General features: G+C 45.4%; 1 protein-coding gene across 1 annotated transcript in view; it reads right to left on the reverse strand.

The window, feature by feature from the left end:
• Window positions 1-21,376, reverse strand: part of LOC120941515 (transient receptor potential cation channel subfamily V member 6-like) — a 199,907-nt gene that overhangs the window by 104,370 nt on the left and 74,161 nt on the right. Inside the window, exons 10-13 of the mRNA XM_040354950.1 lie at window positions 17,407-17,498; window positions 17,185-17,299; window positions 12,464-12,634; window positions 1,192-1,262 (exon numbers count right to left, since the gene is read on the reverse strand). Of these exons, the coding sequence (XP_040210884.1) occupies window positions 1,192-1,262; window positions 12,464-12,634; window positions 17,185-17,299; window positions 17,407-17,498 (449 nt within the window). The remainder of the gene's footprint in view (window positions 1-1,191; window positions 1,263-12,463; window positions 12,635-17,184; window positions 17,300-17,406; window positions 17,499-21,376) is intronic.

Here is a 21,376-nt window from a genome sequence, read left to right on the forward strand (position 1 = left end):
GTAATTCAGGTGCCCGACAAGGGGCCGGGCACCTGAACAGGGGATGGCAGCGGCGACCATAGATAGATTCATGCAATGCATGAATCTATCTATGGTGATAGAGGGGCGGCAGGAGAGAGGAGGCAGCGCCCTTTATGGACGCACTGCCACCGGCATTACACATCTATTTAGTGTATTGTCTCTCTCCTATGCAGCTGTCATTATCAAAGCAATACAATGGTATCAAGCCAGATCTGGATTGGGACGGAGTAAATTTACACTGTCCCTCCAAGCTATGGCCCAGATTCTCATACATTAGCGCTGCTCCTGGGCAGCGTAATGTATGAGCTCTACGTTTCACCGCCGCAGGTCTACAGGTTTAAATCCTGATTCTCAGAACACTTACCTGTAAACTTGCGGCGGTGTATCGTTAGATTGCTCGGCGCAAGCCCGCCCAATTCAAATGGGGCGGGCACCATTTAAATTAGGCGCGCTCCCGCGCCGAGCGTACTGCGCATGCTCCGTCGGGTAAATTACCCGACGTGCATTGCGATAAAAGACGTCGCCCCGACGTCATTTGCCTAGATGTATACGTAAATGGCGTCCAGCGCCATTCACGGACGTCTTACGCAAACGACGTAATTTTGATTCAATTCGACGCGGGAACGACGGCCATAGTTAACATTGGTTGCCCCTGCTAATAATAATCGGGTACGCTACGCAAACGACGTTAATTCGCTACGTCGACCTCGCGTATGTTCGGGAATCGCCGTACTTACCTCATTTGCATAGACGACGGGGAAAAGCGACGATGCGACACCTAGCGGCGGGAAAAAAAATTACTTTTAAGATCTGACAGCGTAACAGCCTTACGCTTGTCAGATCTAATGGGTACCTATGCGCAACTGATTCTAAGAATCAGTCGCATAGATACCCGGGGCCAGATGAGGAGTTACGACGGCGCTAATGGTGTTGCGCCGTCGTAACGCCTTCGAGAATCTGGGCCTATGAGTCCAGTGTAACATTGTCTCCTCTTTGTGGCTGTCACCAAATACTGTATAGGACAAATAGACCGCTTCCATTAAGGCTTCCACGCTGCACATTAGTGCCTTACGGAAGAAGTCGGGTTACTCCCTGCAGCGATGAACACACGCGTCCGCTCCCATAATATCAGGCTGCACTGCAAAATATCAGAGATTTGGAGTCACCTACCAGAAATCTTTAAAATACGATGGATGGATTTTCTCTAGATCCTCCACACTTCTCTGCAAGTATTCTTTTTCCTGAAAGATGACAGTAAATAACAGTTTTACAAAGACGACAACAAACAACACAAAATTACAGTTATTTAAAGTCAGCACATCACAGATGAAAGGAAATAAAGATGATTTTCTTCACAGTCTTAACAAGCCGGAAATAATCTTTAAAGTGTATGTCTAGCCAAAAACTTTTTTTCTACTTTTTTTTTTTTACTGCTACCTGGGGCACCTTTAGAGGCTTACAGCAGTTTCACCAGCCAATAGGAACACAGAAACAAGAATATGACAGGCTTCTAGACTTCACACTCTACAAAAGATTTTTTTCCATTGTTGCCGTTGGGGAGATCCCCGTAGACATGTGCGCAGCAAACATTTTCGTTTATTTCTGTTTCGTTTCTGTTCGTTTATCGTGATTCGTAACGAGTCGTAATTTTGTAAGATGTTAGTTATCGTATTCGTACTCTTTAGTATTTTCGTAACACTCTTTTTTCCGTTTCCGTTTTTTTCTGTTAGTTTATTTTTCGTTGAATCGAGATTAGTATTTTCGTTATATTTTGTATTCTGCCGCGTTCGTATTTTTAAAATGATTTTATTCGTTCCTTCGTTTTTACGTTGGTTTAATTTTCGTTGTTTTGCTTTTCGTATTTACATTATATTTTCCATCATGCCGCGTTCGTATTTTCGTAAGAAATATATCTTCGTTGCTTTATGATCATTCGTATTTTCGTGTCTAATTTCCTTTGATTGTAAAAACGTACTTTTGTAGATTGTATTGCATTCGTAATTCTGTTAGAATACATTTTACGTTTATTCGACACACTACTCGTCGTAATTTTGTAATTCGTACTTTTCTGTGATTGACTTGACTGTCTTAGTTTGCACACACACCCTGGGCCATATTCTCAAAGAATTTACGCCGGCGTATCAGCAGATACGCTGACGTAAGTCCGATTCTAAGGCCGTCCTATGTTTAAGTGTATTCTCAAACTGAGATACACTTAAACATGCCTAAGATACGACGGCCTGCGCCGTTGTATCTTAGGCTGCAATATCTACGCTGACCGCTAGGTGGCGTTTCCTTTGCGGTCAGCGTAGAATATGCAAATGACTAGTCACGCCGATTCTCTAACGTACGCTTGCCCGTCGTAGTGATTTTACGTCGTTTCCGTAAGCGATACGCGGCGTAAAGATAAACATGCCCCCTAGGTGGTGTACTCAATGTTAAGTATGGCCGTCGTTCCCGCGTCGAAATTTGAAAATTGAACGTCGTTTGCGTAAGTCGTCCGTGAATGGCGATGGACGCCATTTACGTTACCGTCAAAACAAATGACGTCCGTGAGACGCCATTTAGCGCAATGCACGTCGGGTAATTTACCCGACGGAGCATGCGCATTACGATCGGCGCGCCTAATTTAAATGATCCACGCCCCCTACCAGGATCATTTGAATTAGGAGTTCTTGCGTGGGTGGACTTTACGCTACGCCGCCGCAAGTTTACAGGTAAGTGGTTTGGGAATCAGGCACTTGCCAGTTAAACTTGCGGCGGAGTAACATAAAGGACATACGTTACGCCGCCGGAGATCTATAAGAATATGGCCCCCTGTCTAGAATGAAGTCTGACGTAGAAGAAAACTAAAATATGTCAGATATTACAAATACAAATCTAGAAAGTAGATGCACTGCAGTCTAACACAGAAAAAGACACAATGAGCCAGGAGGTAATGAGAAAGAAGCTCATTGGGGGAAGGAACAAACCTCTTCAGAGGAAAGGGACAGCGCTCAGTGGCTATTGGTCAATGTCCAGAAATATTTCAGTACTAACCAAAGCTAATTTACATTATTTCGTATTTTCGTTGTTTTCATTTCCGTTTTCCGAAGATTCGTAATTTATTTTTCGTTAGTTTTGATTTCCGTTTTTTATTCTTTGTTCGGCATTTCGGTTGTTTTCTTTTCGGTCTTCGAATATTAGTAAGTTTGCATTTTCGTTCATTTTGTTTTTCGTAATTTTTTTTTTTTTGGGTTCGGTATTTTCGTTGTTTCTATGTTTTCGTTTCTTTCATCTTTCGTATGTTCATTGTTTTTCATATTCGTTGTTTTGAAAATATCGTTATTCGTTATTAATTGCGCTAAATCGTTCGTTCATTCGTATGTTAACGAATCAACTAAAATAACGAAAATTGACGAAAAACGTATTCGTAACTTAAAAAATTGCACATGCCTACCCCTCACTTCATGTCTGGTAAAATGTTGTCAGCAGAGCAGAAAGTGAGGGTACATCTCACTAAAGCTGGCCGTAGATGGTCCTCGGCTGGTTCCTGCTGAGCCCGCCGAGATTCGAACCATATATGGGCATGCTGAATGTACCCAAGTTGATTGATCGATCAACTTAGGTACAACTAGCCTGCTGGATTTTACATGCGATTATTGCTGACAGGGTCGGACTTGGAATAAAAACAAGCCCTGGGAAAAAATTTGTGCCAGCCTCATAGCATTATTATATCAGTCAGACAGCATAACGTCATTATTTTCTTGTTCATGAAAGGGATAAACCATGCATTTTAAAGCACATTCGAAGAGTATATTAAACATAGAGAAGTATGCAGCCTCACTGTGCCCATGAATGCAGCCTCACTGTGCCAACTTCAGGGTTGCCAACTTTCAGTAAATTTACGAACAGTTTGTAAAATCTGTATTTTTTGCATCTGTCCATGAATGTCCATTACAGACATGTGGGCTGCATGCCCGTAATTGACATTTATGGACAGATGCAACAATTATGGATTTTACAAACTGTTTGTAAATTTACTGAAATTTGGCAACCCTGCCATGTAAGCATCCCTACTGTGCCCGTGAATGCAGCCTCACTGTGCCCATGTATGCATCCTCACTGTGCCCATGTATGCATCCTCACTGACCATGTATGCAGCCTCACCGTGCCCATGTATGCATCCTCACTGTGCCTATGTATGCATCCTCACTGTGCCCATGTATGCATCCTCACTGTGCCCATGTATGCATCCTCACTGTGCCCATGTATGCATCCTCACTGTGCCCATATATGCATCCTCACTTTGCCCATGTATGCAGCTTCACCATGCCCATGTATGCAGCCTCACCGTGCCCATGTATGCAGCCTCACCGTGCCCATGTACGCAGCCTCACCATGCCCATGTACGTAGCCTCTTTGACCATGTATGCAGCCTCATTGACCATGTATGCAGCCTCACCGTGCCCATGTATACAGCCTCACCGTGCCCATGTATACAGCCTCATCGTGCCCATGTATGCAGCCTCACTGTGCCCATGTATGCAGCCTCACTGCCCATTAATACAGACTCACCATTGCCAGGCTGGATCACACACACAGCGGGCATCTCCTGCTGTGTGTCACAGAGCTGGGTCTGTGTTCGGCGGCGCGGCACTGTAACAAGGTCCCGCCTCCTAGGCCGTCTCGTGTCATAGTCTAGAATAGATGGTACACTGATTGAATCAGTGTTCCGCCTATCACATGAGATGGCCTATGAGGCGGGACCTTGTTACAGCGCCCCGCCGCCGAACCCAGACCCAGCTCCGTGACATACAGTGGTACATGCCCGCAGTGTGTGACACACAAGAAGAGGAGGAGAGATGAGGGGAGTGCAGCCATAGATCAAAGTAGCCCCAGGGCAGGCGGCCTACTGGGAAATTTCCCGGTATCCCGGTAGGCCAGTCCGGCCCTGATTACTGACAGATGTTCTGGGCGCTAGTAATAATCACTGTGTTCCCCCAATGGGGACGGCTTCTCATGCTCCCCCCGCTGGGAGATTACGATGGCTCAGCGGGAGGGATTCCCATGTCAACACTGTTTGTGTTGATGGGGGAATCGCTAATTTCTTTCCTGCAACCTACGGTCTATGGCCGGCCTAAGATCAATGACACTTGCAACCCTGGTGCTGTCCTAATTCTCAGTGGTGACCCATCTGTAACTGGGCCTAAAACTTACTAACACACCAATAACAATGCAAAGAAGTTTTATTCAAGTCATGCAGATGAAAATTTGTTTAGACAGTGAAGCAAAAACAATTCAACAATTCAATCTCACCAAGCAAGGTCCATAAAGACATGAATGAGTGAGTTTAGGAAGGAGGAACTTGACTGGACTGCACAGAGTCCTGACTTTAACCTGATAGAACACCTTTGGGATGAATTAGAGCGGACACTGTGGGGCAGATTCCGATAGAGATACGACGGCGTATCTCCTGATACGCCGTCGTATCTCTGAGATCCGACGGTCGGATCTATGCGGCTGATTCATAGAATCAGGTTCCGCATAGATCTCCCTAAGATCCGACAGGTGTAAGTGACTTACACCGTTGGATCTTAGGCTGCATTCTCTCGCTGGCCGCTAGTTGGCGTTTCGTTTTTTACACGCGACAAATATGCAAATAAGGAGATCCGCCAATTCAGAAACGAACGCCCGCCCGTCGCTTTTTTTTTACGTCGTTTGCGTTTGGCTTTTTCCGGCGGATAGTTACCCCTGCTATATGCGGCGTATCCTATGTTAAGTATGGCCGTCGTTCCCGCGCCTAATTTTGAATTTTTACGTCGTTTGCGTAAGTCGATTCAGAATACGGCCGGACGCAAGTTACGCTCACGCCGAAACCAATGACGTCCTAGCGACGTCATTTGGAGCAATGCACGCTGGGAAATTTAGCCGGCGGCGCATGCGCAGTTAAATCGGCGCGGGGACACGCCTGATTTAAATAGTACACTCCCCCTAGCCGCGGAATTTGAATTCCGCCGGGGGATTTACGATACGCAGCCGCAAGTTTTTGAGGTAAGTGCTTTCTGAATACAGCACTAGCCTCTAAAACTTGCGCCGGCGGATCGTAAATCAGATAGATTACGCGGATCTAAAGATCCGCTGATCTATCTGAATCTACCCCTGTGAGCCAGGCCTTCTCGTCCAACATCAGTGCCTGACCTCACAAATGCTCTTCTGGAAGAATGGTCAAACATTCCCATAGACACTCCTAAACCTTGTGGACGGCCTTCCCAGAAGAGTTGAAGCTGTTATAGCTGCAAAGGGCGGGGCCAACTCAATATTGAACCCTACGGACTAAGACTGGGATGCCATTGAAGTTCATGTGCATGTATAGGGAGGCGTCCCAATACTTTTGGCAAGATAGTGTATGTGCTGTCACGCAGCTTTTACTGTCTAGCAGTTATTACATGTTATGTTATTATGTTATTTGGTATGATCCTTACCCCCCTGCTGTTCTGACTAGTTTGGTTGCTCCCACCCACCATTTTCTGCTCTAAACCCCATCTTTGCTTAGTTGCTTGAAAAGTCTGCAGAGTGTGGGAGCTGTGTATCTTCATTGGAAATTTACCTATGGAAAAGTCTCTATGTTTATATCCTTGTTACCTTGAAGCATAAAGAAGCATTGGAAAACACCTCTGGAGTCTTTATTCATTGAGTAAGCTGTCTGTTAAAGTCATCATTCAACCTGCTGCATACATCCTTACAGACTGGGTCTAAAAGAAGCTTGTCACAGGTACAACCGATGCTTGAAACAGAACAGTAAATTTCCAGTAAATTTCCAGAAGAATCCATCACACAGCTATCTCTGCAGCTTCAGAAACGTGAGTAACCACGTGTGTGTGTGAAGAACAAACATCCTAACACAGGATACCATCTGCAGGCTGTGCACTGAGAGTTAGGCCTGTGTGTGACTCCTGCAGCCTTCTACTGAATGCTCCATAACTGTTCACTGCCAGGGACTTTTGCCTTTATTGGAGAGCAATAAGTACCTTTTGAACTGATCAAAGACTGTATCATAGCTTCATCAAGTCCCTAGGATTTATCATTGTCAAGCTGTTTTTGGTTGTGAATCCAATACCTGAATCTACTGAAATAACTGTGTATTCCTGCCTGTATAAAGTGATAGTGAGCTGAGCCATCCAGTCTGAAACAGTTGCAACACTAGATGTCACAAATATCCAGCTCCTCAGTTCAATCTGCCTAATATCAGAAGTCACTACAGAGCTCAGCTCTGGCAGATTTGTAACAAGACACCAAAACTACAGCACTTGTCATTATGTCTGATAGAGATCCCACAGAGTCACCTGCATTTAACCAAGATAAAGCAGACTCCTTACTTCATTCTGCTCGTCCCGCTAGAGGCCCTCATCCATCCTTGAAGGCAAGGGAGGTTTATGAAGAAAGTAAGGAAGAAACATCTAGTAACCTGACTGCATTATGGCATAAGACTTTAAGTTGTATAAAAACCGCTAATGAAACTAGCAACAATCCTGAGCAATTGAACACTGCTCTCTCAAGGGTTAAGAAGGCATTTGAGAATTATAAAAGACTTTCTGAAAAGTTCTATTCCCTATTGTCACATTACAGCATAGAGGAAGCCGCAGTGGAATTAAAGGACTTTACTTCTACTGACCAGCAGAGGCATAGCACATATCTTGAAGCAAAGGCACAGATAGAAGGTAGATTAGCACAGCTACATGAAACTACATCCTGTAAATCTGCTTCTTCCAGACACTCAGGAAAATCTTCTAGATCTGCCCGCTCCTATCATAAATCCTCATCTAAGTCACTGCGGTCCTGCTCTGTAAGGTCAACACTGAGCGACCAAATAGTCAAAGCTCGCCAGAAGGTCGCAGCAGCCCAGGTTCAAGCCGCCTGCTCTGAAAGAGAAGCAGCCATCAAAGCTCAGCTAGAAATCCTTCAGAAGAGTAAAGAAAAGGAAGTAGCATTGGCGGAATTATCCGTCTTGGAACAAGCCCTATTGGAAGAAGAAGGAGCAGCTTGTCCCAGCTTGGCTGCTTGTCAAGACCCCATTGAAAGGACCCTACAGTTCGTCTTAAGCCAGAACCACGACATCACAGTCCCACCTACAGTTGGAGATTTTTCTCATAATCATCCAGCATGTGGACCAGAAGGCAACGTGTCACAAAATCAAGCTGGTCAACTAGACACACCTGCTAACAGAGACACTCCGCAACTACCGCATGTCACAAAATCAAGTGAGTCAACCTACGCGGCTCACGTGCCACCGCAACCCTATGCGAATAGAGATTACAAGGGTACAGCAAAAGACTACAGGATGAACTCTATGACCCCTGTGATACAGTTCTCTTCAACTTCAAATGCTCAGAGACCTTCAGACGTCAGACCCCTACCTAGATTGAACCCATCTGCAACACCTTTCGCTCCACCAACCAGCCAACTTCAGATACCAACCATGGCTCAAGTCGGCGCACCATCAGTATCCCCGGTGGCTATAAAAACTGAAAGCATCAACGTTACGGAGCTCAGCAAGAGTATGGCTTTACAAGAATTGATCACAACTGGACTGTATAAATTTGATGACCGCCCAGAGAACTACAGGAGTTGGAGATCTACATTTAAGGCGGTAATCAAGAGCTTGCCCGTTGAACCTCAAGCAGAACTCGATTTACTAATAAGGTATTCGGGGCGACAATCTTCAGAACAAGTAAAGAGACTTAAATCTGTTTACATCTATAACTTTAACGCAGGCCTTGATGCTGCCTGGGAACGTCTAGATCAAGACTATGGGAGTCCCGAAGTCATTGAATCTGCCTTATTCCAGTGACTAAACGACTTTCCTAAGATCTCAGTTAAGGACAATCATAAGCTTAGAGAGTTAGGCGACCTCCTTCATGAACTTGAAATTGCTAAGCTAGATCCTAGTTTACCAGGTCTTAGCTATTTAGACACTGCTCAAGGCGTGAATCCTATTGTAGCAAGGTTGCCTAGTTATCTTCAGGAAAAGTGGACTAGTGTAGGATCAAAATATAAGTATGAACATCATGTTTCCTTCCCTCCCTTTTCTTATTTTGCAGAGTTCGTGCGGAAGGTTGCAAAATCCAAGAATGACCCAAGCTTCTTCTATCCAGATACAACCACCACTCCTTTAACCACTTCAAGGGGTATTGCCACCAACAGTAAGTTCAAGGATTTAAAGTATCCTATTGCCATGAGGAAGACAGAGGTAGCATCCAACGTCTTGGCTACAGGCATTAAGGCAAGCAATCTCAATCAACAGTGTCCTATCCATAATGCGCCACATTCTCTCTCCAAATGCCGTGCATTTAAGGATAAGCCTATTGAAGAACGCAAGTCATTTCTCAAAGAGCATAATATCTGTTTCAAGTGTTGTGCATCCTCCGATCATTTAGCAAGAGACTGTAAGATCACCATCAGATGTTCTCTGTGTAACAGTGCCAAACATGTGGACGCTCTTCATTCAGACCTGTTCAAAAGGAAACCTTCACCCGGCAGCAACCCCAAGCCTACATCAGATGATGGCGGGGAGAGAACTGAGCAACATGCCAACCCCGTAACCACAAGGTGTACAGAGGTATGTGGAGAAGGGCTTCATAGCAAGTCTTGTAGCAAGATATGTCCTGTAAGGGTTTTTCCTAAAGGATGCCCACAAAATTCCATAAAAATGTATGCCATACTCGACGATCAGAGCAATCGCTCATTGGCCAGTCCAGAATTCTTTGACCTATTCAACATTCATGGAGAGGCCTGGTCCTATACCTTGCAGACATGTGCAGGAAAGATCAATACTTCTGGAAGAAGAGCCCATGGCTTCATAGTGGCATCAGAATATGAGGACATAGAGTTTCCTCTTCCAACGCTAATCGAATGTGATCAGCTACCGAACAACAGAGAAGAAATCCCCACACCAGAGGCTGCACGTCATCACCCCCATTTAAGCCACATTGCTGACTACATTCCACCACTTAACAAGGATGTTAAGATCTTGATTCTACTAGGGAGAGACGTTCCTAGAGTCCATAAAATAAGAGAGTTATGTAACGGTCCAGACGATGCTCCTCAGGCCCAGAAACTTGATCTTGGATGGGTGATAATAGGAGAAGTCTGTTTAGACCAATCTCACAAGCTCTTGGATGTAGCTTCCTACAAAACCAATGTTGCCTATCGGTCGATGAAATGTCCATTGCATCATTATGTGAAGGAAAGACTTGATTTTAAAAACGAAGTTCCATATCAAGCACTCCAAGGTATAAACTGCAAGCTCACTTCTCAGAAGGACCTTGGCGATTCAGTGTACCAGACTACTTGCGATGACAACAAGATTGCCCCTTCAGTCGAAGATAAGGAGTTCATCAAGATTATGGATGAAGAGTTCTCCAAGGACAATTCCAACAGTTGGGTAGCTCCATTACCCCTCCGAGTACCAAGGCTTACCCTCCCTAACAATCTAGGACAAGCTTTAACCAGATTTGCTGCACTTAAGAAGACTCTCTGTAACAAACCTGAGATGCAAGAGCACTTTCTAGTATTTATGAAGAAGATTTTAGATAACCTTCATGTTGAGCCAGCACCAGACCTGTTGCCTAAATGGGAGAAATGGAGAAACTCCATGAAAGTACTGAAAGAACTTAATATCCCATGCTGCTATTCACCCACTTCAACTTCAAGAAGTCTGAGAAAAGAGATTCACGTCTTTTGCGATGCATCTACCGAGGCTATAGCGGCTGTGGCTTATCTCAAGATCATAGATCCCTCCGGGAGATCCTATGTCGGTTTTCTACTAGGAAGAGCCAAGTTAGCTCCAAAACCTGCTCACACTATTCCAAGATTAGAATTGTGTGGCGCAACCCTAGCTGTCGAAGTCGCAGAATTCCTGCAAAATGAAATGGACTCTGAAATTGATCAGGTTAAGTACTACACCGACAGCAAGGTCGTACTTGGCTACATATGCAACAGCGTAAGGAGGTTCTATGTGTACGTGGCTAACAGGGTAGAACGAATAAGAAAAGTCAGTAGACCTGAACAATGGAACTATGTCCCAACTGGTTTGAATCCCGCAGACATTGCAACGAGGTCAGTGCCAGCAGGTGTCCTCACGCAAACCATTTGGTTTTCAGGACCCAAGTTTTTATCGGACCAGTCTTCTACAAACTCAAAAGAAGATATTGATTTCCACCTGGTGGATCCAGATACTGATCCAGAAATCCGCCCTGAAGTGATAACATTGAGTTCCAACATCTGCTCAAGAAGAAACTTGGAAGCAAGACGCTTTGAACGTTTCTCTTCTTGGAAAAGATTGGTGAAGACTATAGCAAGATTGAGTCATATTGCCCAGACTTTCCGCAAGCCAAATCAGACATCGTCTTGTCATGGATGGCACACTTGCAAGGAGTCACCCAATGCGTTAGAGTATGAGAACGCAGAATTGTTCGTCATACGTCTTGTGCAAGAAGAAGTCTTTGCAGAAGAGATTAAATGCTTGAGAGGCAATAGACCAGTCTCAAGGAGTAGCCCACTATTCAAACTGAACCCAATAATCGACAATGAAGGCATGCTTCGAGTCGGTGGATGACTAAATAAGTCAAACCTGCTTAAAGACCAGCAAGCTCACCAAATTCAGTGGCCAGTTGGACTTATTACAAAGGCCATCACCAGTGATGATGGAAGAGTCCGAAGTGTGGAAGTCAGGATCGTTGAGGATGGGGCTTCAAAAACCTTCCTGAGACCAGTCACAGAGACAGTCCTAATAATGCCTGCTTCCAAAAATTCTGATTCAGTGTTATGTGAAGGAGCCACTTAAGACCTTTAATATAGCTAGCTTATAGACTTGAGAAGGCTAGATAGCATGTTACTGTATGCAATGTTAATAATATGTAAAAGACAACAGAGTATAGTGGTATCTCACGATACCAGGCGGGGAGTGTGCTGTCACGCAGCTTTTACTGTCTAGCAGTTATTACATGTTATGTTATTATGTTATTTGGTATGATCCTTACCCCCCTGCTGTTCTGACTAGTTTGGTTGCTCCCACCCACCATTTTCTGCTCTAAACCCCATCTTTGCTTAGTTGCTTGAAAAGTCTGCAGAGTGTGGGAGCTGTGTATCTTCATTGGAAATTTACCTATGGAAAAGCCTCTATGTTTATATCCTTGTTACCTTGAAGCATAAAGAAGCATTGGAAAACACCTCTGGAGTCTTTATTCATTGAGTAAGCTGTCTGTTAAAGTCATCATTCAACCTGCTGCATACATCCTTACAGACTGGGTCTACAAGAAGCTTGTCACAGGTACAACCGATGCTTGAAACAGAACAGTGTATGCATTTCATTTGTGTATTTAGATGTTTGACGGGAATTTAGCTTTAATAAAATATATTAATGTTGGAGGACATGATGCAGCAATGAAACGTAGCACTGTACCTCTGGCCACATTGGATGGCAGTATTTAAGGTCTTTCTCTAGTTCGTTTTTCCTCCATTCTTTCCAGAACATCAGTTTTTTCCTGGATTGATAGATTTCCTTAAATTCTTCCACAATCTGATAAATCATCAAGCCCAGAGCAATAATGCTGAGGATGATTCTCCAAATGTCCTAGGGGGAAAAAAGCAGAAATGTTGTGATTTCCTCAATTCTGGGTTCATTGGACATTTATGATAATTAGGATTTATGATAATTAGGATTTATGATAATTAGGATTTATGATAATTACCGTATTTATCGGCGTATACCGCTGACTTTTTTCCCCCTTAAAATAAGGGGAAATCGTGGGTGCGCGATATACGCCGATCCCCGCTTCCCGCGCTGTGTTTGAACACCGCCGCCGAAATATACCGAGCTCATTACACTCGAGTACACTTGGCCAGGCTCGGCTCCCCTCACGGTCAAGCCATGTGCCGCACATTGATGATGAATGCCCATCTGCAGCCTCCCCATTGCCATGAATGCAGCCTGATCGTAAAGTTACCCCTGCTATATGCGGCGCACCAATGTTAAGTATGGGCGTCGTTCCCGCAACTAAATTTGAAAAATTTAAGTCGTTTGCGTAAGTCGTCCGTGAATGGGCCTGGACGTCATTTACATTCACGTCTAAACCAATGATGTCCTTGCGGCGTACTTTGGAGCAATGCACACTGGGAAATTCCACGGACGGCGCATGCGCCGTTTGTGAAAAACGTCAATCACGTCGGGTCAGGGTTGATTTGCATAACACACGCCCACCTCTTCACAATTTAAATTAGGCGGGCTTACGACGGCCTATTTACCCTACGCCGCCACAACTTTCTTTTAAGAATACGGCACTTGCCTGTAAAAGTTGCAGAGGCGTAACGTAAATAGGTTACGCCCGCACAAAGAAACGCCACTCTACGTGAATCTACCCCACTGTTTATAAAATATATAATAAATTAATAATTCATAAACAGTCCACAAGATTGATATTGTAACCCGACATAAAATAACTCATGTTCAAATTAATAAATTCATAGATATTTCCTGTATGGGGAGCTCATAGACCACGGTACCATGCCACCAACACATAGATACCCTGTAAGTAATGCCTGGGGTTTTCCTGTTATCATTCTTAGTACTTGTGACCATATTAGACCAACTAGGAATTCATATATGTCATTGCAGATATACACTACACGCATGCTCCTGATGAGTGACGCCAGGTCACGAAACGTGTCGAGAAAAAAGATGTTGCGTTCCATTATAAAATATGTGTCACTACAGTGTATCATTTTGGATTCTGTTAATGATCTATGAATTTATTAATTTTAACATGAGTTATTTTATGTCGGGTTACAATATCAATTATGTGCTATTTTTCTTGTTTTTCTCTATGAATTATGAATTTGTTATACATGTTAAATAGATTTTTATCTAGCATTTTTTTTATAATGGTAGGGATTAGAGAAATCATAGATTATGCAGGTACCATTTTTTTTATGTATATAAATATATGTATTTTATTAATTATGAATTAATAACATGTGTTACAGTGTACCAGAATATATTGTAGATATGTAGACAAAATAAATATAATATAATTTTTATTCAATATAATATTTTGGCCCACCGTGTACTTTTTTGCTCTTAGATAGGTTGAAGTTTGATCTTGCTTGTATTTTTTCTTTGGATAATTAAAAAATATATATTTGTCTAAGGATCGATAGGTTTAGATCGGACTTCTACTTTAATTGCACATTTGTTCAGAATAGCCTTTCTTAACCAGGGTTCCGTGGAACTCTAGGGTTCCTCCAGAGGTTGTTAGATGTTCCTTGAGCAAAGAACAATTTCCACCTCTCAGATAAGTTCCCGACTAATAATAATTGTTTTTTTAGCTATCTGTAAGGGGGATGCTGGCTCCGAGATGACACAATAATATACACCCCAATGCCTGTGCAGTCCTTGGCTATGTTCACAAAGGGCTGACACAGATCAGCCTCAACCATAGTCTCTTACCTGTTGATTGCTACAAAGTTACAATTTTGGAGTCTGACCATTGGGGGAAAATGAAACTGAGGAAATATTTTCCTCAGCGCTGTCACATGAATGAATGAATGACTTGTATAGCGCAAACGCATGCAAACTGAATCGCCTATGGGCGCTTTTTTCCAGCCAGAGTCTGCTTGGCTGGTGCGGTCATTTTTACTCCATAGGATCTTGACACGCTATGGGTGGTACGTGGGTGGTTCATGGGCAGTCCAAAGCTTTGTGTGAGCTACGACTGAGATCTTACGCACAGTTTCCCCATCTTCACTAACAGCAGATGAACAGAGTGGTGGCGGAACAAAAGGAAAGCAAAAATATCCTGCTGGCAGTGGCATTGCTATGGGGGTGCAGGGGCTGCGTACTGTTTTGCTTGTATCAGAGCCGAGTGAGCTGAAGTTGGTGGGCGGAGCTGGGGGTGTGGCTGCCTCCTCCACTCCTCCCACAGACTCCTTCCCTATGGATGATGCTGCAGCTGAATCACAAGAGGTGAGGACACAGCAGCCCCGTCCACCCACCCAGGTCTTCATCTGCAAGTATTAGGTATGCTATGTAAGTGGTACCCTGCCCTGTACCACCCCAACCTGCCCTGTACCACCCCAGCCTTCCCTGTACCACCCCAGCTTGCCCTGTGCCACCCCAGCCTGCCCTGTGCAACCTCAGCCTGCCCTGTACCACCCCAGCTTGCCCTGTACCACCCCAAACTGCCCTGTACCACCCACACCTGCCACTATACCGCACTATACCACCGTAACCTGCCACTATACAACCCTATAATATAATTTACAGGGGCTGGTTTGGGGTGCGCCCCATGACCGTGCGCTGCCTGCTGGGTGCTGGGCAGCCTAGACAGGAGGGGGGGTGACACCGTTTTACCGCACCAGGTAACGCCAACCCTATTGATGCCACTGCCTGCTGGGTTGGGGGCAGGGGTCAAGTCCTGGGAAAAAAAGTGTGGGAACTCTCACCCAAGATCCACTCCCCCGCCAAAAAAAATAAATACATGATACGCTCATGTGCATAATTACTAAACCGCATGTTCTTTTTTTTTCGATCCACTGTACCTTAGTAATCCTTTATGTTAATGGCCGCTTCCTGTATATGGAACTTTAAGCAAGTTCTTTTAAATCCCACAATAACTCGCGGCAGATCTCCGAAATGTCTCCTGGGAACAATGACAAAAGCTCCCAGGAGACATTGCGGCATTGAGGAAGTGACGGAATACTCGCACACTACCCGATGAATCCATATACAGGAAGCGGCCAGTAACATAAAGGATTACTAAGGTTCGCCTGCCCCTGACAGTGACTCGAGCTGGGCATCGCCGCTTAGTGAAGGATTGGCTCGGGCGGCTCGGCTGCTCTAGTCCTGCAAAGGGAACTGAGTTCCTGCTGTGAAAAAAGTGCAGGAACTCCGTTCCCACGCGTTCCCGCAGGACTTGAGCCCTGGTTGGGGGGGCAATTAATTAGAAGCTGTTTCTTTGCCCTGCATGGCCAAGGCACAGCTTCACTTTAACCACTTGCTTACTGGGCACATAAACCCCCTTCGTTCCCAGGCGAAATCTCAGCGTCCGGCACTGCGTCGCTTTAACTGACAATTGCGCGGTCGTGCGACGTGGCTCCCAAACAAAATTGGCATCCTTTTTTCCCCACAAATAGAGCTTTCTTTTGGTGGTATTTGATCACCTCTGCGGTTTTTATTTTTTGCGCTATAAACAAAAAAAGAGCAACAATTTAAAAAAAATATATATTTTTTTTACTTGTTGCTATAATAAATATCCCAATTTTTTTTTAAAAAACTATTTTTTTTCTCAGTTAAGGCCGATACGTATTTTTCGACGTATTTTTGTAAAAAAAAAAAAAAAAATCACAATAAGCGACTGGTTTGCGCAAAAGTTATAGCGCCTACAAAATGGGGAACAGAATTATGATTTTTTTTATTATTTTTTTTTTTACTAGTAATGGCAGCGATCTGCGATTTTTATTGGGACTGGGATATTGCGGCGGACGTATCGGACACTTTTGACACAAATTTGGCGCCATTCACATTTATACGGCGATCAGTGCTATAAAAATGCACTAATTACTGTATAAATGTGACTGGCAGTGAAGGGGTTAACACTAGGGGGTGAGGAAGGGGTTAAATGTGTAGCCTGGGTGTGTTATAACTGTGTGGGGGGAGGGGGGAGACTGGGGGAGGGGACCGATGCTGTGTCTCTATGTACAAGAGACACAGATCGGTCTCCTCTCCTCTGACAGCACGTGGAGCTCTGTGTTTACACACAGAGCTCCACGTCCCTGCTGTCACCTGCCGTGTCACCGACGATCACGTGTACCCGGCGGACATCGCGGCCGCCAGGTACACGCATCGGGTCTTCGGCGATGCGTCGGGACAGTTTTTACCCGCCGCGCGCCACCCAGTGGCGCGCGCGGGTAATGCACATAAAGGCCGTTTTTAAACGGCCACTTGGCACTTGAGAGCCGCGCTGCGGACGTATTTCGTCTATAGCGCGGATCTCAAGTGGTTAAAGGAGTACACCTTAGCTTTATTGCTTTACTTAGCATTCACATTTGTGTAGGAAACACTTATTTGCACTCCTTGTACTGTGAACCGTGTGATGTAACACCTCCACACGTTATGTTATGACGTACCTCAGGAAACTTGTACGGGGCATCCTCTGGTCTCGGAAGTGAGGAACCAATCCCCAGAGCCGTCCATGATAAGATGAATAGAAGATTCAGTGACAGCAATATAAAGATGTGCTTTCTGCAGGGGGAACAGAACACAGTGGTTGCTTTCATCTCCGACAGCTGAGAGGGAGCTCTGCCGCAGGCACTATTGGTTAGCTCAGTGAAAATGGTCTCTGGGCTTACCTGCCAAAAAACTTCCACTTTACTTCAATTAATTTCTGGATAACCGGGTGGTTGATGATGTCTAGCTGCCGGGCCTGCACAATGACTTCCAGCTGGAGAAGCATGACAAAGACAGATATAATATTAGTTTCAGCAGATTTTTACGGTTGCCATTTGTCACGCACATCATGTACAGTCCACTGCGGATGATAAATTCTCCGTCAGTGGCGTAATAGTATCGCCAATGAGGTAGCAGCTGTCTCCAAGCTCATAGCCCTTAGGGGCTTGGATCTGACCCCGATTCAAGAATGACTCGTTACTTTTTATTTTATTAGGAAATGTAAAGCCCAACTCCAGGTTAACTGGTTTTAATATTTTCCAGCATTTTTACAATTTAAAGTGGTTGTAAACCTCTAACATAAAAAAATGAATAATGCATATCCTTTTATAGTGTGCGCTAGCCTCAATTCGAAGCACAGAGTGTCATCTTTGTCTCATCTCTCTTGCCTCTGCTATCTGCATGAGTAACTTTTAATAGTCTGTGCCGACCCACAACAGAATCCAGGATGACAAACAGCCCAGCACACCCACTAGCACACAGCACAAGACTTTGTAGAGGGGTGTGTGTCTCTTCCCTTCACTCAGATCTCAGATTATACTCAGCTGCCTGCTGTATTCTGTGCAGTATGTGACATCAGATCCCCACCCCATGCTTTCTGGAGCTGAGAAATGCTGTGTACATTCTGGGCCAGATTCAGGTACAATTGCGACGGCGCAACGTAACCCGTTTACGTTACACCGCCGCAAGTTTTCAGTGTTAGTGCCTGATCCACAAAGCACTTACCTGTAAACTTGTGGCGGTGTATCGTAAACACGTCTGGCGCAAGCCCGCCCAATTCAAATGGGGCGTGTACCATTTAAATTAGGCGCGCTCCCGCGCCGGACGTTCTGCGCATGCTCCGTTCGCAATTTTCCCGACGTGCTTTGCGCGAAATTACGGCGGCGCGACGTGTTTGTGAATCGCGACGTGCGTAACGTACTTACGCCGGTAAAAAGAAAATTCAAAATCAACGCGGGAACGACGGCCATACTTTAACATGGCTGGTGTAAAGTTAAGCAATGAAAAAGATTGCTTAACTTTGCGACGGGAAAACCGTTGTGGATCGCCGTAACTGCTAATTTGCATACCCAAAGCTGGAAAACGACGCAAACTCCACCCAGCGGCGGCCGAGGTACTGCATCCTAAGATCCGACAGTGTAAGACAATTACACCTGTCGGATCTAAGGGCTATCTATGCGTAACTGATTCTATGAATCAGTCGCATAGATACTCTGAGAGATACAACGGCGTTTTAGAGATACGCCGTCGTATCTCTTCTGTGAATCTGGCCCTTAGTACTATGAGCGGATGTAGAGGAGAGAGCACTGCAGAGAAAGATGTACAACTTATGCAGGAGGATTTATTTAATCTCCGTCTATCACTTGAGGCTAGTCACTTCAGTGGGTATATGTAAATGTTTACAACCAATTTAACCACTTAAGCCCCAGACCATTTGGCTGGCCAGAGACCAGAGCACTTTTTTGTGATTTGGCACTGTGTCGCTTAAACTGACAATTGCGCGGTCGTGCGATGTGGCTCCCAAACAAAATTTACATCCTTTTTTTCCCACAAATAGAGCTTTCTTTTGGTGGTATTTGATCAATATTTTATTAAAGTGGAGTTCCACCCAGATATTTTTTTTTATACTCACCAGAAAGGGCTGTTGCTATGCGGAAGTATCTCTTCTGCCTCTTCCTCCACCGCGGTCCTCTTCTTCTTCGTCCTGCATCACTGTGTCTTGTGGTGAATGGGGCGCGCTGCCTTCTGGGAACTGTGTGTAACCCAGGAGGCAGCCGCCCATTCACAAAGCGCCGTGCGAGTTGCGCATACACAGTGGGAAACGAGCAGTGAAGCCGTAAAGGCTTCACTGCCTGTTTCCCTTAGTCAGGATGGAGGCGCCAGGACCGAGCGATCGCCTTCGGGGGCCCATCATCGATGGCACCTAGGAGGGGTAAGTGTCCTTATTAAAAGTCAGCAGCTACACTGTTAGTAGTTGCTGATTTTTTTTTTACTAGTATTGGCAGCAAACAGCGATTTTTATTGTGACTGTGACATTTACGCGGACACATTTGACACTATTTTGGGACCATTGTCATTTTGACAGCGATCAGTGCTATAAAAATGCACTGATTACTGTAAAAATTACACTAACAGTGAAGGGGTTAACCTGAAGGGGGCGCTGAAGGGGTTAAGTGTGACCTAGGGAGTGATTCTAACTGTTAGGGGGCATGGCTTGCTGTGACACATCACTGATCAATGCCCCAGATGACAGGGAGCATTCGATCAGTGACATGTCAGGGGAAGGACGGGGAGATGTGTTGACACTAACATCTCCCCGTTCTCCAGCTCTGTAACCCGATCGCGGGACACTGGCGGACATCAAGTCCGCGGGTCCTGCGGGCACGGTCACAGAGCTCGCGACAGGGTCATGAGCGCACCGCCGACGCTCATGCTTGCTGTGACACGTCACTGATCACTGCTCCCGATGACAGGGAGCATTCGATCAGTGAGATGTCAGGGGAAGGACGGGGAGATTTGTTGACACTACATCTCCCCGTTCTCCAGCTCTGTGACCCGATCGCGGGACACTGACGGACATCAAGTCTGCGGGTCCCGCGGGCACGGTCACGTAGCTCGCGACAGGGTCGTGAGCGCACCGCCGGCGCGCGACCACATGGCCGGCAAATTAAAAGGGACATATATATATACGCCCATTTGTCCGTGCCATTCTGTAGACAGAAATAGGCGTGCGGTGGTCCTTAAGCGGTTAATCAACTCTCGCTGCAATACTCACCTTCAGCCCAGAACGGTTTCCTGCACACCCACCACTCTGTGGTCAAGTGCTGGTCATGGCTGAATGAGGTCCCGTGGCCCTCTGAATTTATTGCTTGACCCCTATGTCCCTACAGGATTAATTAAAGTGGAGGTTCACCCAAAAACTCAATTTTTAACATTAGATTGAGGCTCATTTTGTGAAGGGGAATCGGGTGGTTTTTTTTTTAAATCGAAGCAGTACTTACTGTTTTAGAGATAAATCTTCTCCGCCGCTTCCGGGTATGGGCTGCGGGACTGGGCATTCCCATTTGATTGACAGGCTTCCGACGGTCGCATACAGCGTGTCACGATTTTCCGAAAGTAGCCGAACGTCGATGCGCAGGCGCCGTATAGAGCCGCACCGACGTTCGGCTTCTTTCGGCTACTCGTGACGCGATGTATGCGACCGTCGGAAGCCTGTCGGAAGCCTGTCAATCAAATAGGAACGCCCAGTCCCGAAGACCATACCCGGAAGCGGCGGAGAAGATCGCTCTCTAAAACGGTAAGTACTGCTTTGTTTTAAAAAAAACACACCCGATTCTCCTAGACAAAATGAGCATCAATCTAATGTTAAAAATGTAGTGGGGGACGCAAATGTCTCTCCTGCAAGTGTCGAATGTTTTAAAGAGTCATAGAGGTTGCAGGGAAGGTAGGAGACATGGGCCACCAGAGAGGTGAGTATAAAGGCTCTTCTCTTGCAGGGATCTTTGAATAGGATTTTTAGACTAAGGCCCCATACACACGAGAGGATTTATCCGCGGATACGGTCCACCGGACCGTTTCCGCGGATAAATCCTCTCGAGGATTTTGATCCGATGGAGTGTACTCACCATCGGATCGAAATCCGCGCCGAAATCCCATCGCGATGACGTGTCGCGCCGTCGCCGCGATGATGACGCGGCGACATGCGCGAAGCTGTCATATAAGGAATTCCACGCATGCGTCGAATCATTACGACGCATGCGGGGGATTGATTCGGACGGATTGATCCGGTGAGTCTGTACAGACCAGCGGATCAATCCGTTGGGATGGATTCAAGCGGATAGATTTCTTAGCATGTCTTCAAATTTTTATCCG

Source organism: Rana temporaria, chromosome 5 (assembly GCF_905171775.1).
Source record: "Rana temporaria chromosome 5, aRanTem1.1, whole genome shotgun sequence".
Taxonomy (NCBI): Eukaryota; Metazoa; Chordata; class Amphibia; order Anura; family Ranidae; genus Rana; species Rana temporaria.